The sequence below is a fragment of the Gekko japonicus genome, unplaced genomic scaffold (assembly GCF_001447785.1).
Source record: "Gekko japonicus isolate JY-2015 unplaced genomic scaffold, Gekko_japonicus_V1.1 scaffold393, whole genome shotgun sequence".
NCBI lineage: Eukaryota > Metazoa > Chordata > Lepidosauria > Squamata > Gekkonidae > Gekko > Gekko japonicus.
In genome coordinates this window covers 927,016-943,753 of record NW_015177017.1, presented here as the reverse complement: position 1 = coordinate 943,753, position 16,738 = coordinate 927,016, and the positions used below count along the sequence as shown (strand labels likewise).

General features: G+C 46.6%; 1 protein-coding gene across 1 annotated transcript in view; it reads left to right on the top strand.

The window, feature by feature from the left end:
• Nucleotides 1–16,738, top strand: part of ME3 (malic enzyme 3, NADP(+)-dependent, mitochondrial) — a 168,437-nt gene that overhangs the window by 115,733 nt on the left and 35,966 nt on the right. Inside the window, 1 exon segment of the mRNA XM_015427724.1 lies at nucleotides 8,043–8,146. Coding sequence (XP_015283210.1) covers nucleotides 8,043–8,146 — 104 coding nt within the window.

Here is a 16,738-nt window from a genome sequence, read left to right as displayed (position 1 = left end):
GAGCGGCTTACAAACTCCTTTCCCTTCCCCTCCCCACAACAGACATCCTGTGAGGTAGGCGGGGCTGAGAGAGCTCTTGACGGAAACTGCTCTTTTTCAAGAACAGCTCTTATCAGAACTACGGCTTGCCCAAGGTCATCTAGCAGGTGCAAGTGGAGGAGCGGGGAATCAAACCCAGTTCTCCCAGATTAGAGTCCGCGCACTACTGGACTTGAATCTAGCTCTTCTCAACCTAGTCTATTTCATAGGGTTGTTGTCATAAAGATAAAATGGAGGGAGGGAGGACAATGTCGCAGGCCACTTCGGGTCACCACTGCGGAAGAAAGCAGGGCATATATATCTAAATAAACAAAGATGTTGTCCCTGAACAATATTACTTGGGGGGGGGGGGGATATTCTGGATCAGAGTATTAACAACTGACAAGGAGGCTCACACCAAAACATAAAAAATAAAGCTAATCTATTATTTGTCTTGCAAATGAGTCACCTAATAGCTGCAAGATTTCCCCTTGTACAAATTGCTGGTACAAATTAGCACCCTGAACAGCCTAAAACTACAATATCCAATACACAGCACAGATATCCTAGTCACAGCACTGTAAAACTTAAAACCAGATATGCAAGCCTCCTTGAGCTGTCTACAGATATAGTTCAGCAGTTCAAGACCCGAGTGCCGCATGATGGAGTGAGCTCCCATCTCTAGTTCCAGCTCCTGCCAACCTAGCAGTTCGAAAGCAAGAAATTGCAAGTAGATAAATAGGTACCACTTCAGTGGGAAGGTAACAGCGTTCCGTGCGCCTCGGTGTTTAGTCATGCCGGCCACATGACCACGGAAACGTCTTCGGACAGCGCTGGCTCTTCGGCTTTGAAACAGAGATGAGCACCGCAACCCTAGAGTCGGATTCGACTGGCTTTCGAGCAAGGGAAACCTAAAGTGCCAACAAGTCACAGATGACTTATGGCAGCCCTGTAGAGTTTTCAAGGCAAGAGATGAACAGAGGTGGTTTGCCATTGCCTACCTCTGCGCAGCAACCCAGGACTTCCTTGGTGGTCTCCCATCTAAGTGCTAACCAAGGTCCACCGGCTTAACTTCCAAGATCTGATGAGACCAGGCTAGACTGGGCCATCCAGGTGAGGGTACAGCTACGTGGGAGAGTAAAAACGGTTCTGCCTGGTGTCCGAAGCTCATCCAGTTCAGTGCCTGGTGAAAAGACGAGGGTGGAGAAACAAATGGCCGCACCAGTAGGTGGGGGCGGGGGAGAAAAAAGCTGGTGCAAGGTGAAAATATTTATTAGCACTTCGTGGGATCTATAAAGCCCTAATAAATATTTTCACCTTGTACTTACTTTTTTCTTTTTTTTCCTGCAAAGGCAAGGGGCCACAGCCAAGAAGACCCTGTCCTTGAGTCCCGCTCACCTTACTTCAAATGGTGCAGGCACACCAAGCAGAGCACCTGAAGAAGATCTGAGCTGTTGAGCCAGATCCATATGAGAGCGGTCCCACGTGGCGTCTACAGCAATCATCCAAGCAGCTGCCGGTACAATATGTGCCGATGCCATCTTGAAATTGAGTTTCAGAAATCTTGGCATCCAAGTCCGATTGGACACGACCAATTTGATCTGCAAAATGCCTTGGAAATAAGTCACATAATCGCTGCATGTCAAATAGTTGGACAATGCATGTCACGTAGTTGGACAATGCAACTAGCTCCTTCAAAGCAGGAATTACTCCCCAAAAAGTGGGTGTCAGCGTTCCTTGTGAAGTTAAGGGTTTAATCAGCCATCGTACGTAAAACTTTTTAACATGAAGCCAAGTTTGGCATCGTAACATTGTGAAGCAACTTTCTTTAATCAATTAGGCATTTTGCTTAAGAATCTGGAAGAGAAGGGTGCTGTTATTTCGACTGTGATTCTCAGAAAAGTATGAAGGCCCTTTTGACTTTCCTCTCTCTATTTATTGTTTGGATTAAAAATAACAATGAAAAAGAAATATTTGTCCTCAAGTACAAGAAGTACAGTCCTCAAACCCACAAAAGAACATCCATATGAAACTTCCCTACCTGGTTACCCTGAGGTTTTTCCTACTCACCACAGGTGATTATTTACAAGACTGTTTAAACACACAAGTCACTATTCACAAGCCTGACTTAATGACCTGCGGTGGCTCAAGTGGTTAAGACGCTGAACTGCAGACCGGAAGGTTGGTAGTTCAGCAGTTCGAGACCCGAGTGCCACATGACGGAGTGAGCTCCCATCTCCAGTCCCAGCTCCTGCCAACCTAGCAGTTCAAAAGCAAGAAATTGCAAATAGATTAATAGGTACCGCTTCGGTGGGAAGGTAACAGCGTTCCGAGCACCTCAGCGTCTAGTCATGCAGGTCACATGACCACGGAAATGTCTATGGACAGCACTAGCTCTTCGGCTTGAAAATTGAGATGAGCACAGCATCCCTAGAATCGGATTTGATTGGCTTTCGAGCAAGGGAAAGCTTTACCTTTACTTTACAGTAAAAGATTTGGGAACACCTGCAGCTGCTGCTGCTTATCCATAAAGATTTGAGGGTTTTTTTTGGGGGGGGGGTTTAAGGAGGGACATAATAGAGGTTGATTAAATGATGCGGAGAAAGTCAAGAGACATAGAACTCTTTCTCCCTCTACCAAAATACTGGAACTTGAGAGCGCCCAATGAGTCGATAAGCAGTGGATTCATGATAAGCAAAATAAAGCACTTAACCTTCACACAGCGTCCTGTGGGACTCACTGACATAGGATGTGGTGAGGACCAACAGCTTAGATGCCTTTAAGAAGGTATTTGGTAAATTCACAGAGAGGAGAGATCCATCGATGGCTGTTAGCAAAATGGAATCTCCACACTGAGAGGCAGGGTACCTCTAAATGCCAATTGTTCAGGGTCAACTACAAGAGATTTTCATAGAAGCATAGAATCACAGAGTTGGAAGGGGCCATACAGGCCATCTGGTCCAACCCCCTGCTCAATGCAGGATCAGCCTAGAGCATCCCTGACAAGGGTTCGTCCAGCTGCTGCTTACAGATTGCTAGCGAGGGGGAGCTCACCACCTCCCGAGGCAGCCGATTCCACTGTTGCACAACTCTGACTGTAAAAAAGTTTTTCCTAGGATCCAGCCGGTACCTTCCCGCCCTTAATTTAAACCCATTATCGCGAGTCCTCTCCTCTGCTGCCAACAGGAACAGCTCCCTGCCCTCCTCCTCTAAGGGACAGCCCTTCAGATACTTCAAGAGAGCCGTCCTGTCCCCCCTCCACCTCCTCTTCTCCAGACTGACCATCCCCAAGCCCCTCAGCCTTTCCTCACAGGGCTTCTTGGTCTCCAGGCCCCCGATCATCCTCATCGCTCTCCTCCTTTGCTTGGAGGCCATCTGGGGCCATGTGTGTGGTCCTTCTAGGAAGCAGAACGCTGGACTAGATAGACCATTAGTCTGGATCCAGCACTGTCCTTCTTCTGTGCTTACACTAAGCACGTTGAAGACCTAACCTGTGCCTAGTTGAGATCAGTGGACGTCTGGTGTAAGATCTCTGGGCTTCCCAAGGAAGAGTTTAAAAAAAATCATAATGAAGGCCCCAGATTTCTAAATCAGACCAGTTTGGTGTAGTGGTTGGAAGCATGGACTTTAATCTGGGAGAACCAGGTTTGATTCCCCACTCCTCCACTCGCACCTGCTGGATGACCTTGGGCAAGCCATAGTTCTGACAAGAGCTGTCCTTGAAAAAGAGCAGTTTCTGTCAGAGCTCTCTCAGCCCCACCTACCTCACAGGGTGTCTGTTGTGGGGAGGGGAAGGGAAAGGAGTTTGTAAGCCGCTCTGAGACTCCTTCGGGTACTGAAGGGCGGGGTATAAATCCAATCTCCTCTTCTTCTTTTTGTTGGGTGATAGTGAGATATTGAAAAAATTGTATTTAGCAGAGATAAGATAGTCCAGCAGTGCCAGAGTAAAATAATTCAGACTGAGAGTCCATGTGTGATTAAAATATAAAGTTTTTACTAAATTCTAGCATGGGGAAGGGTAACTGGGATGAAAATAACAACAGAGCAAAATCGGCTACATCCTTACTCTACAAAGACAAAACTAGAAGAGAGAGAGTATGGCTGCTCTTCTTGTTCTTCAGAACACCAAACAAAGACGGGAAGAGAAGCCATAAAATGGTAATACACCTTGACACTTTAGTCCCAATCAAATTCCTAGATCAGGGAGAAAATTCCCGGGCATTCTACATCGAAAGAACATTGGTTACATGAGAAACATGGTGACTTCCTGTGAGTAACATAAACAAACATTTAACCCCAGAGATACTGAGTGTTTTCCACTTGTCATACCCAACACTTTTTCTATATCAAAACCATTAGAATAGCAAGGTTCAAGTCCAGCCGCACCATAAAGACCAACAAGATTTCCAGGGTATAAGCTTTCAGGAGCCAAAAACCCTTTCCTCGGGATTAGATGTACCCTTGGGGTGTACATTTAATTTTGGCTTTCTGTAACAATTAGAAATTTCTTCTCAATGTCCAGTCTAAATCTTAACAGTGAGGTTTGACAAGCCATAGAAGTAAACCAGGAAACCACCTAGGGATCATATGAGAGACAACTAGTTAGCTACACTTCACATTTCACCCGGGGGAGGCAGGGGACCGCAAATTCCTTCCTTTGCCTGTGCCAAAAATGTTGCTCTGCAAAACACCGTGGGCACAATAGAGAGAAGCTTGAGTCACAGTCCAGGGAATCCCCTTCCCGGTGGGGGAACACAGCTGTGTCCCTCCAGTTTTGGAAAAAGAAACAATGGGATGAAATGTCGCGGGTACGTGGCAACCGGACAACTTTGGAAACGTTGCGGGACAATAGGTCACTCACCAGTTAGGATGCCCTCGTGCCCTTTGCCTTCCATCCAAGGGATTCAGCAACCAACCGCCTCCTCCCAGGGTGAGAACGGGATCTTTTTCCACTCGCTCGTCAAGGCCGATTAGTCATCCGGCCAGTCAACACACCTGCTTAAATTTCCGTCGCAGGGAGCCAGCAGCCAGTTTCCCACTAGGCTAGACTGGCACTTTCGAAGGCAGACTTTCCCCGTGAGTCATCGGAAAAGGTCTGCCGCTCCAGTTTGCCGTCGGCACAGTGGCTGGGTGGGAAAACCATTTGTAAGCCGGCTGAGGCTAGGGGCGCACAGCTGGGAACGGCAGGGCAAGGTCGAAACGCGGCAGCTTGTAAAATGGAATTTTTGGGGATTGGTTGCCCCCCCCTCCCCATCAAACGACAGCACTCCAAACCTGACATCTCTTTGAAGCCTTTTTAACAATTGATTTGGGGATTTGGAGAGCAGCTCTATGCATTAGGAAGAAACACTGTCTGCAGCAGCACCAGTTTTATAATGAGGCGAGGTGATATGGGGGCCTCAGGGGGTAGATTTTGGGGCCACCTCTGACACCAGCGTCTCATCTGCGGGCTCAGCTAAAGATCATGCATGACCTGAGTCAGGTCAGGGCCAACGTTCCCTCTAAGCTGTGGAGTCTTGTGAGCAAAAGTCCTACTTTGGGGCGACTGGCATTAAAGTTGTAAGCGAGCGATTGGGCTACTGCAGAAATTAGTTTGCTTTGGAGCCATCCTTCCTATTTGTTGTTGTTCAGTCGCACAGTCGAGTCCGACTCTTTGCAGCCCCATGGACCAGATCACGCCAGGAGCTGCGGTAGCTCAAGTGGTTAAGACGCTGAACTGCAGGCTGTGGAAGGTCGGTAGTTCGGCAGTTCGAGACCCAGGTGCCGCATGACGGAGTGAGCTCCCGTCTCTAGTTCCAGCTCCTGCCAACCTAGCAGTTTGTAAGCAAGAAATTGCAAGTATATAAATACCCTGTTTTCCCGAAAATAAGACCTACCCCAAAAATAAGCCCTAGCAGGATTTCTATGCATTTGTGGTATAAGCCCTAGTGTGTCTTCTTGAGAAAAAATAAAATATAAGACAGTGTCTTATTTTCGGGGAAACACAGTAGGTACCACTTCAGTGGGAAGGTAACAGCGTTCCGTGCGCCTCAGCGTCTAGTCATGATGGCCACATTTTTATTTTTATTTTTTTAGTCATGATGGCCACATGACCACGGAAACGTCTTCAGACAGTGCTGGCTCTTTGGCTTTGAAACGGAGATGAGCACCGCAACCCTAGAGTCAGATTCGACTGGCTTTCGAGCAAGGGAACCTTTACCTATCCTTCCTATGCGAAGACAAAAATCTGTGAGCCAGAGGCTAAAACACCATGAGCTAGCTCACACTAACTCAGCTTAGAGGGAGCACTGTTCAGGGCTCGGCCTCCCAACTCGAAGGGTATGTAATGCCCACAAACCATCGTTCTCTATGGAGTCAGTTTCTGCTCATGAGTATAGTGGAGGGAGGGAGGGAGGGCTTCCACTTTCCCTCCTGCGCCCTTTTCCCAAGCCGAAACAGCCCCCGGAGGGGGTGTTTGCCCTGCTCTGGGGCACCACATGTACTGACTGACATGTGCAGAGGTCATTTCGGGGAGGATCGCAGGGGGTCGCAGTTCCCCCGGGTGAGGTACGGGGGGCGGGGTACATGACGAAGCCCTGCCCCCTGCTTCCGGCCGCCCCACTTCCAGCCCTCATTCAGCCAGGAGGAGGCAGGAGAAGAGGGAGGGTAAGTTGCTTCCTCCCCGCCTCTTCCCACCCCTGCCTGCCTGGGGCCAGGGAGGGCCTTCGCGGGGCTTCCTTGCACTCCCGCCGGCCGGGACCGTTGGGGGTGGGGTGTGTGGCCTTATGACACACTTCCGGTGATGTCAGGGGGTGTGGCTTTATAACACTTTCGGTGATGTCAGGGGGTGTGGCATATGCTAATGAGTTATGCTAATGAGTTCCCCTAGTTCTTTTTCTATGAAACGACCCCTGGACATTTGTAACTACAGAGTGGGTCAAATGGGGACCCCGTGGCTGTTTCAGCTCTGGAAAATGGTGTGGGCGGGAAGGACCATCTCCCTGCTTATGTCCCTCTGTGCCAACTATGGTCTTCAAGCAAACATCTCTTGGCTTTCCTACCACTTAGGAGTGGACCCAGGCCTTGTCCATTGTGGTTCCTTTCTTGAAGATCTTCAGCGGATGCCACAAGGCTTGATTGTTTACCGGGGCTTTTGAGGAGGTTTGAATGCAGGCATCTTTTAAGGAGACGACGGAGAGAAAGATTTGGGATTGGCTGTTTTATTCTGGTTTTAACTGGAATTTTTTTAACTTTTATTATAAGCCGCCTTGAATGGCAGGGTATAAATGTTTTAATTGATCGATCGAGAAGGCCAAAGTCTCTCCTCCCTCAGTACCAAGCTTGGGAGAAGAAACTAGTCCAACAGCACTTGGGAATGATATTCCTCCTGGCTTGCATGCACTGTGAGTCAGATCGAGGATTTGGGTCATGAATAACATTTAATGGAGAGCCAGTTTGGTGTAGTGGTTAGGAGCGCAGACTCTAATCTGGGAGAACCGGGTTTGATTCCCGACTCCTCCACATGCAGCTGCTGGTGTGACCTTGGGTCAGTTACAAGCACTTTCAGAGCTGTTCTCTCAAGGGCAGTTCTCGAGAGAGCTCTCTCAGCCCCGCCTGCCTCACAGTGTCTCTGTTGTGGGGAGGGGAAGGGAAAGGGATTGTAAGCTGCTCTGAGACTCCATCAGGTAGTGAAGAGTGGGATATAAATCCAGTCTCCTCTTCTTCATTGAGCCCTGTCCCATCCACCCAGGTTCCAGGGTACAAAACACTCTTCCCATTGCTTAGGTGCCTTGAAACACAGTGCAACCAGCCATGCTTGTCCAGTAGATTTCCAGAAGACCTGTTGTGCGTGTGTAGCTTCCCATGCTGTGTTTCCAGACACCTGGGGGACAAGAGGGAAGAAGCGATTGGATCTTCTAAAAAAAAAGTAAACTTTGAAACTGAGATCACCCTTGGAAACAACGGGTACGCAAAGAGTGCGGATTTTCGTCTTCTGTCACAATGCGCAGCGACCGAACGTCTCCTCTTCTCTCGCTCCGTTTTAGGCCCTTCTGAACGATCCGCTGTACATTGGTCTGAAACACAAGAGGGTTCGTGGGAAGCAGTACGACGACCTGGTTGATGAGTTCATGCAGGCCGTCTCCAGCAAGTGAGTGGAATTTTGCGCGCTGAACGTTGCTCTCCCCCCTTAACCTCTTTGAAAGCAAAACAGCCGAAAATGAGGCAAGTAAACATTTAGCTTTCCGCTGAGATTCCAGCAGAGAAAATCATTTTAATGGACCGCTCCATGGGTGGTCTGAGAGTGTCCTTTTGTGCCTGAAGACTCTGCGTAGTGATTATTTACATCCGTGGAAATCTGATAGGGAGCTTGCATTTCTTACAGTTAACTGCTATCATCACAGGCTCTCATAGAAGAGAGAGGGGCATCTTTTCCCCCGTATAGACTGAAGCGTACAACCCACTGAGCATATAAATATGTGTCTGGTCTGTACCCCTCTAGACTGTAGTAGGCGATTTATGTGATTGAATTCTCCCCCCCCTAGACAAAAAATCCGGGCACTGAGAAATCTGCACTTGATTTTGGTTCGTTACGGTTCTCTGGGCTATCCTGGTGTCCGTAGGCTCTCTCAATGTCAGGCTTCCTTGTACAATTTACTGATAACAGTACTGGTCTACCTTGCTGGGGTGTGGCAAGAATTATAGTAATGAATGTGAAGCACCTTAAGTGCTGTATAAAATGCTCAGTAATGTGTGCCAGGAAATGGTGTACAGAAAGGAACATCAGTCTTGTGAAGCTCCACCTACAGACTGAACAGACTAAACCAGTCCATTCCAGATATAATCATAGAATCACAGAGTTGGAAGGGGCCAGACAGGCCATCTAGTCCGACCCCCTGCTCAATGAGGGATCAGCCTAGAGCATCCCTGACAAGTGTTTGTCCAGATGCTGCTTAAAGACTGCCAGTGAAGGTAACGTTATCACTGGTAACTTACCTCCCCCCCCCCCAGCACTGTGGTCCTGATCTAAATCAGACCCTCTGCAACACTTTTACGCCAAGTCACTGAGGACTTGTAGCTGCAGGATGTCTGCCAGTTTTCAGTGGGAGCGTGTACAAAACGTAATATGTAGTTTGGCCCTTAGAGCGAGCCCACAAATCACCAGTTCCTTAACTACTATTAAATGTAAAAGGATATCTCTAAATTGTATATTCTGTCACTGCAGTGATCACTTTCTAATTGTTTGCATTTATTTGGGGTCCGCTCATCCTTTGGGCAAGTGGAACATTTGCCTTGTATGTAGGCTTTATCTAGTTTGGTAACTAGAAGAAGAAGAGATTGGAATTATCCCCCGCCCTTCACTACCCAAAGGAGTCTCAGAGCGGCTTACAAACGCCTTTCCCTTCCCCTCCCCACGACAGGCACCCTGTGAGGTAGGTGGGGCTGAGAGAACAGCTCTGACAGAACTACGGCTTGCCCAAGGTCGTCCAGCCAGGTGCAAGTGGAGGAGTGGGGAATCAAACCCGGTTCTCCCAGATTAGAGTCCGCGCACTTAACCACCACACCACACCAAACTGGTTCTCGAAATTAATGCTGGCTCACCAAACTAATGCTGACCTGAACAAGAAGCTTATGTGTTTTGTCATACATCCTCTCCGCTCACAAAAGACGTGTTTGCAGTCTGAGGAGGAAGGGAAGCAGGTACCTTGCAGTTGTCTGTGATCCCTGGGAAAAGAAAATGTTGTTGTGGTGCACTGGTTAGAGTAGCAGACTAGGATACAGGAGACACAGTGTGGCATAGTGGTCAACATGCCGGACCGGGATCTGGGAAACCCGGGTTCAAATCCTCCTTCTGCCATGGAAACGTGCTGGATGACTTTGGGCCAGTCACACACTCTCAGCCTAACTTTCCTCACAGGCAGTGCCGGATTTACGCATAAGCTAAATAAACTACAGCTTAGGGCCTCGTAGTCTGCTGGGGCCTCAAATAAAAACACAGTATAAAAATTATTTCAAATATTAAAAAGCCGTATATATTTTAAATTTTTCTGAGACCAGCTGATGTAATTTAAAACAGTAGGGGGGCCTCTGGTTTTTGTATAGCTTAGGGCCTCAGCAAGTCTAAATCCGGCCCTGCTCACAGGGTTGTTGGGAGGATAAAACGGAGGAAGGGAGAACAACGTAAGCCCCATTGGGAAGAAACACGGGATCGAAATAAAGTAAATCGAGCAGCAAATCAAAACTCCCACTCTGGAATGGAAACTCACCGGGTGACCTTGGGCCAGTCCCACACAGCTGAACCTGCTGTTGTTACGAGGATAAAATGGAAGAGAGGAGAATGATTTAAACCCCTTCGGGTTTCCATCTGGGGAGAAAGCTGGGGTTTAAAGGAAGTAAGTAAAAAAATAGGCTTATCTATCCTACCCTAAAAGTTTTTATGTAGAATAGCGGCTGATAAGTAGAGTTCTGCAAATTCGTTCGAAGAAGGCATCCACAATGTCAGAGTAACCATTTATCGTAAACAGCCAATTCTTAAAAGCATTCATAAAATATACAAGTTTGGGATGCAAGCAGCACTGTTCCCTCTAAGCTGAGTTAGTGTGAGCTATCTCACAGGTTTTTTAGCCTCCGGCTCACAGATTTTTTGCCTTAGCTCAGGAAGGATGGTGCCAGAGCAAGGTAATGTATGCAGCAGCCCAATCGCTCCCTCACAGCTTTAATGCCCGTAGCTCACAAGGTAGAATTTTTGCTCACAAGACTCCACAGCTTAGAGGGAACATTTATCATTGGTAACCACATACCAGCATACCAGGTTGGGATCAGTCACAAATATCTTCCTGCATATGTGCTCAAATTTGTATTTTCCAGGCACATTTAAATCAAGTGGCGTTTTTCAGCTGATTTATCGTCGTCCACGTGAGTTTCAGTGCTTCCATAAAAACACACCGTTTGGTCCTTCAGACCCAGAGTCGTAGTGCCGGAGTGGCTATTTGTGAAGGCCTTGCTCGTAGCTGTCAGGTCTCCCCGTTAAGACACTCTCCACAACACACTTAAGCAGTGGTCGTTTATTGAGATATGCCTACTTCTGGAAACATGCTCTGTGTCAGAACTGAGAAAAAGCACGAAAAATCCTCAGTTCTAGGTAAGGCAATTAACACCCCACATCTCATGCATACGTCATCATCCAGCCCCTAGGTCACTATGGCAACCCTGACAGATATACGGTGCCTTATCTATTCTAGCATGGCATAAGAGTCTCCAAGGTCAGCTCTCGAACTTGTGTTGGGGCACAGCTTAAAGAAATGGTTATGGCTACTACAAGCATTCACTCTCGGCACCCCATACACTCCCCTCAGGAATTCCCTCCCCCCAATACTATGGCAAGCAGGGAAGTGAATTATAAAGAAACGAAACTGAAGCTTGACATTAGCGGATGTTGATCTTCTTTCTACCCAAGATGAAACTTAGAAAGTGCCTCATTGGGAGATCTCAACAAATTGGAAGGTTTATAAGTAGAGCAGAGCTTCCTTCAATTTATATAGACACATGTGATGTTTAAATCCCAGTTGATAGATCCTAAAATGGGTACGTCAAGTGCTGTCAAGTCACTTCCGGTTTATGGTGACCCTATGAATTAACATTCTCCAAAATGCCCTATCATTAACAGCCTGACTTAGGTCGCAAACTGAGGATTGTGGCTTTCTTTTTCAAGTCAATCCACCTCATATTGAGTCGTCTTCTTTTCCTGCTGCCTTCAACTTTTCCTAGCATTCTTGTCCTTTCCAGTGAGTCTTGTCTTCTCATAATGTGACTAAAGTATGATAGCCTCAGTTGTGTAATTTACCTTTCTTGGAAGAGTTTGGGCTTGATTTGATCTAGAACCCACTTATTTGTGGGGGGGTTGGCGGTCCACAGTATCCGTAAAACTTTCCTCCAACACCTAATATCAAATCAACTTTCTTCCTGTCACCTTTCTTCATTGTCCAGCTTTCACACCCATCCATAGTAGGGGGGAATACTATGGCATGGAGTATCTTGATCTTGGTTGACAGCAACACGTCCTTACACTTAAGAATCTCTTCTAGCTCTTTCATCGCTGCCCTAAAGTAGATCGGTGATAAGGTGTAAAAGTGTGTCATGGTGACTCGGTTGCAAGATCCGGAAGAAGAGATTGGATTTATACCCTGCCCTTCACTCGGAAGAGTGGCTTACAAACTCCTTTCCCTTCCCCTCCCCAAAACAGACACCCTGTAAAGTAGGTGGGGGCTGAGAGAGCTCTGACAGAAACGGCTCTTTTTCGAGGACAGCTCTTATCAGAACTACGACTTGCCCAAGGTCATCCAGCAGGTGCAAGTGGAGGAGTGGGGGAATCAAACCCGGTTCTCCCAGATTAGAGTCCGCGCACTTAACCACTACACCAAACTGGCTCTCAAACTAGTAGTCTTGCTAGTCTGGTTTTCACATTCAAGCAAGAACCAGTGAGCTGTTCTACTGGGAAGCCCTCCTGCCAGCTCAGAGAAAAATGGAGTGCCTCAGGACTCAGGAAAGGGAAGAAACTGAAGAGTCATTAGTCTAATCGTCCAATAATTAGTGCCATCAAGCTGCTGTTCAGGTTTTTGTACAATCAGATGCTGTGTAATTAACTGCTTAATGACGGGCGCCCCAGGCGAGCCATTATTTTTCTAAGACTTGCCAGGAAATAGATTTTGTAACAGCAATGCAAGATGTGTTATTAGTCTCACAACAATAATACAGGCCATTCTCCCAAAGCAGACGACATAAAATAGCAACACGTTTCTGATTCCTAAACCTCCATTTTGTACTGGGTTTGGGCCAAATCAGACGCCATTTTAGAGAAGCATTGGGCCAATGAAAAAATGTCCTGCACCGCAGGCATTATACAAGCACTTTGCCCTAGGAACTCTCTGTCAGAGAATCTCTTGCAACTATGTTATGATACATCGGTGAAAATGATTGAAATTGTTGATACGTACCTGTTGAAATAACAGACCAAGAGTCGCTGCTTTCATCCACTTTCGGAAGAAGAATAGTATCGAAACGATAGAACATTCCGGAGATCATTGTCAATTGCGCCATTTTCAACTGCCGTTGTGCATTTATATATGTAGATTTTTTGTACACATTTTTGTATAAATTTTGTGATCGTTATTTAAATATTCTCTAGCGCAGTTACCTCACAGTTTCTTCTTTTTTTGGTCTGTTCTGTGACTGTGACCATCATTTTTGAGCCTGCACCACAGTTGGACCAGGCAGTCTTGTATCCTCCCCACGCACCTTTTTGAGTTCTGAAACAGCCAGGGGGTGGCTGGCCATCTTGTGGGATTACAACTAGTCTCCAATCGACATAGATCAGTTCCCCTGGAGAAAATGGCTGCACTGGGTGATGAACTCTATGGCATTATACCCCATCAAAGTCTTTCCCCTCCCCAAACTCCACTCTCACCAGGCTGTACCCCCAAATCTCCAGGAATTTCCCAGCCCAGGATTGGCAAGATACTGTTTGGTACTTGAAAAGGCACAGGGTAGGGAAAATGATCACTTGGTTCCACTGTGCTGTGAGCCTCACAACATTTTTAAATGGCCAAAGTCTTCCCTAGAATGGCGTCGGGGGCCACAGGTCGGATCCATGGCTGCTGTAATGTCTAGTTTGGCTCTCTGTGGAACATTCCGTGTGAAAGTCCAGGGAACAGGAACATGCTTAGCTGTCCACTAGATCATCTTTTTAAATTCCCCGCTCCTGACCTGGGGTCAGTCAGAGCTCTCTCAGAGCCCCACTTACCTCACAGGCAATGTTCCCTCTAAGCTGTGGAATCTTGTGAGCAAAAATTCTACTTTGTGAGCTACTGGCATCAAAGTTGTGAGCAAGTGATTTGGCTGTTGCATAAATTAGTTTGCTCTGGAGCCATCCTTCCCGGGCTAAGACAAAAATGTGTGAGCCGAAGGCTAAAAAACTGTGAGCTAGCTCAGACTAACTCAGCTTAGAGGGAACACTGCTCACAGGGTACTTGTTGTGGGGAGAGGAAGGGAAGGTGATTGTAAGCTGCTCAAGACTCTTTCAGGTATAAAACCAACAACTCCTCCTCCTCCTCTTCCTCTTCTTCTACTCCTCCTCCTCTTCTCCTCCTCCTCCTCCTCCTCCTCTTCTTCTTCTCTTCCTCCTCCTCCTCCTCTGCTACCTGGGATCCTTTAAGGTTACCAGAGATTATGCATCAGATCATGTGGTGAGGAAAGAACGATACAACACCAAACGCAGGTTAGCTGGCCTAAATGACGACTCTTCATCCAGAGTCATTCATCCTCCTTCCCTCCACTTAAATTTTAAATTCCAGAACCGTGAGATCTCAAGTCATGCTTTACCCAGCCCTACTTCTCACTATTGGCTGCTGTTGGGTGGGGTTAGAATCATTTGGTGATGTCCAGAGATAGAACTTTTCCAGAATTTTTGAAGCCATGAATAAAAGCTGAGCTTTTCGTGGCTTTACTGGGTGGGATGTGTATGCGGGAATTTGAAGGGAAATTTGAAATATATGCAGTACTTCTTCCATATCGAACCTAAGCTTATCTTCCTTTTGTGACAGCATCAAATGCATTGTTTATAACCTAGCATATAAAGTTATACTGTTTGGCATGTTTATGGAATTTAAAAGTGTAAATGCAGGGTATGAGCTTTCATAAGTCACTGCTCACATCTTCTCATGAAAGCGCATACCCTGCAGGCTGTGGAAGGTCAGTAATTCAGCAGTTCGAGACCAGAGTGTGCCGCATGATGGAGTGAGCTCCCATCTCTACTTCCAGCTCCTGCCAACCTAGCAGTTCGAAAGCAAGAAATTGCAAGTAGATAAATAGGTACCGCTTCGGTGGGAAGGTAACAGCGTTCCGTGCGCCTTGGTGTTTAGTCATGGCGGCCACCTGACCACGGAAACGTCTTCGGACAGCGCTGGCTCTTCGGCTTTGAAACGGAGATGAGCACCGCAACCCTAGAGTCGGACTCAACTGGCTTTCGAGCAAGGGAACCTTTACCTTTAAGGTACTATTGGACTCCTACTCTTTTCTATGGCAAAATTGAGCACAGTGCTGGAAAGATATTTCAGATTTCAGATTTTTCAGCAAACCTGGGGCTCCCTTCAGGTGTGTCGAAAAATTCCCTCATCTGTCCTTAGCTCCATTTTGTCGATCTATTGGAACAAAAAATCCTAACAATAAATATACATTGATGGGGTCCAAACTGGCACTAATTGACCAGGAGAGAGATTTCGAAGTTGAGGTAGATAATTCACTGCAGATGTCACCTCAGTGTGCAGCTGCAATAAAAAAGGCAAATGCTATGCTGGGAATTATTAGGAAGGGGACTGAAAACAAATCAGCCGGTATCATAATGTCCCTGTGCAATTCTGTGGTGCCTCATTCTATGGTGCGGCCTCAAAAAAGAGATTATAGCATTGGAAAAGGTGCAAAAAAGGGCAACTAAAATGATTAAGGGGATGGAACATCTTCCCTATGAAGAAAGGTTAAAGAGGTTAGGGCTTTTTAGCTTTGAGGTTGGGGATTTTTCCCCATGGGTCCTTAGCAGGGTATTTCTCTTGTTTAACTGTCCCACATTATCGTAGAGCTTATATGTTAGCTCGCTTTAATGTATTACCTTCTGCAGTACTGTATGAGAGATTTCAGAAAATTCCGTACTCTAATAGGCTCTGTGCTTGTGGATTGCCCGAAGTAGAAAGCCTTGAATATGTTTTCTTGTACTGTACTTATTACCTCAATATTTGATCCTCACTTATTGAACCTTGGCTGCGAGATCAAGAAGGGCAATATGATGAAGGCAAAATTCTTTATCGATTATCCACTCAAAATCCAGCGATTATTGAAACTGTGGCCAAATTTTTACATCTTGCATCTAAAAGGCGAGAAATGTATCTGAATGCAGTGGTTAGTGAATGATGGTTGTTAACCTCGGTGTTGTTATGCCAATAAAGGTAAAGTTTACAGCTTGGAGAAACGATGATTGAGGGGGTGACATGATAGAGGTTTACAAAATTACGCATGGGACAGAGCATGTCGAGAAAGAAGTCCTCTTCTCCCTTTCTCACAATACGAGAACTCATGGGCACTCATTGAAATTGCTGAGCAGTAGGCTTAGAACAGTTAAAAGGAAGTACTGCTTCACCCATAGAGTGATTAACATGTGGAATTCACTGCTGCAGGAAGTGGTGGCAGCTACAAATATAGACAGATTCAAGAGGGGATTGGATAAACATATAGAGCTAAAACTAGTTGAGTTTGCACTCACACAGATGCCCTCTTTAGATGTCCATCATACCATGCTGCCTGTCGGAACTGGATTTCACCAGCCAAATGTTTAAACAGATACGTTCTCGTGGCTGTCTGGCTGATTTTCCCCTTTCAATCCCGTGTGTGCCATTGACCTCTTTGGGTCATAATTCCGAGTAGATATGATTGAGCCACTTATTTCTCCTTTGGTCACAATGACAATATTGTCATGAACACATGAAGCTGCCTTTTTCTGAATCAGACCATCTGTCCATCAAAGTCAGTATTGTCTATTCAGACTGTCAGTGGCTCTCCAAGGTCTTAGGCAGAGGCCTTCCCCATCACCTACTGATTGTTCATTTTGGGCTGCAGATTTCTGGAAAGTGCTGGCCCGTGAGTCATTTTTCAAAGCCTCAACTCCTCTCTTGCTTGACGGGTATTTGAACGAGCCCAC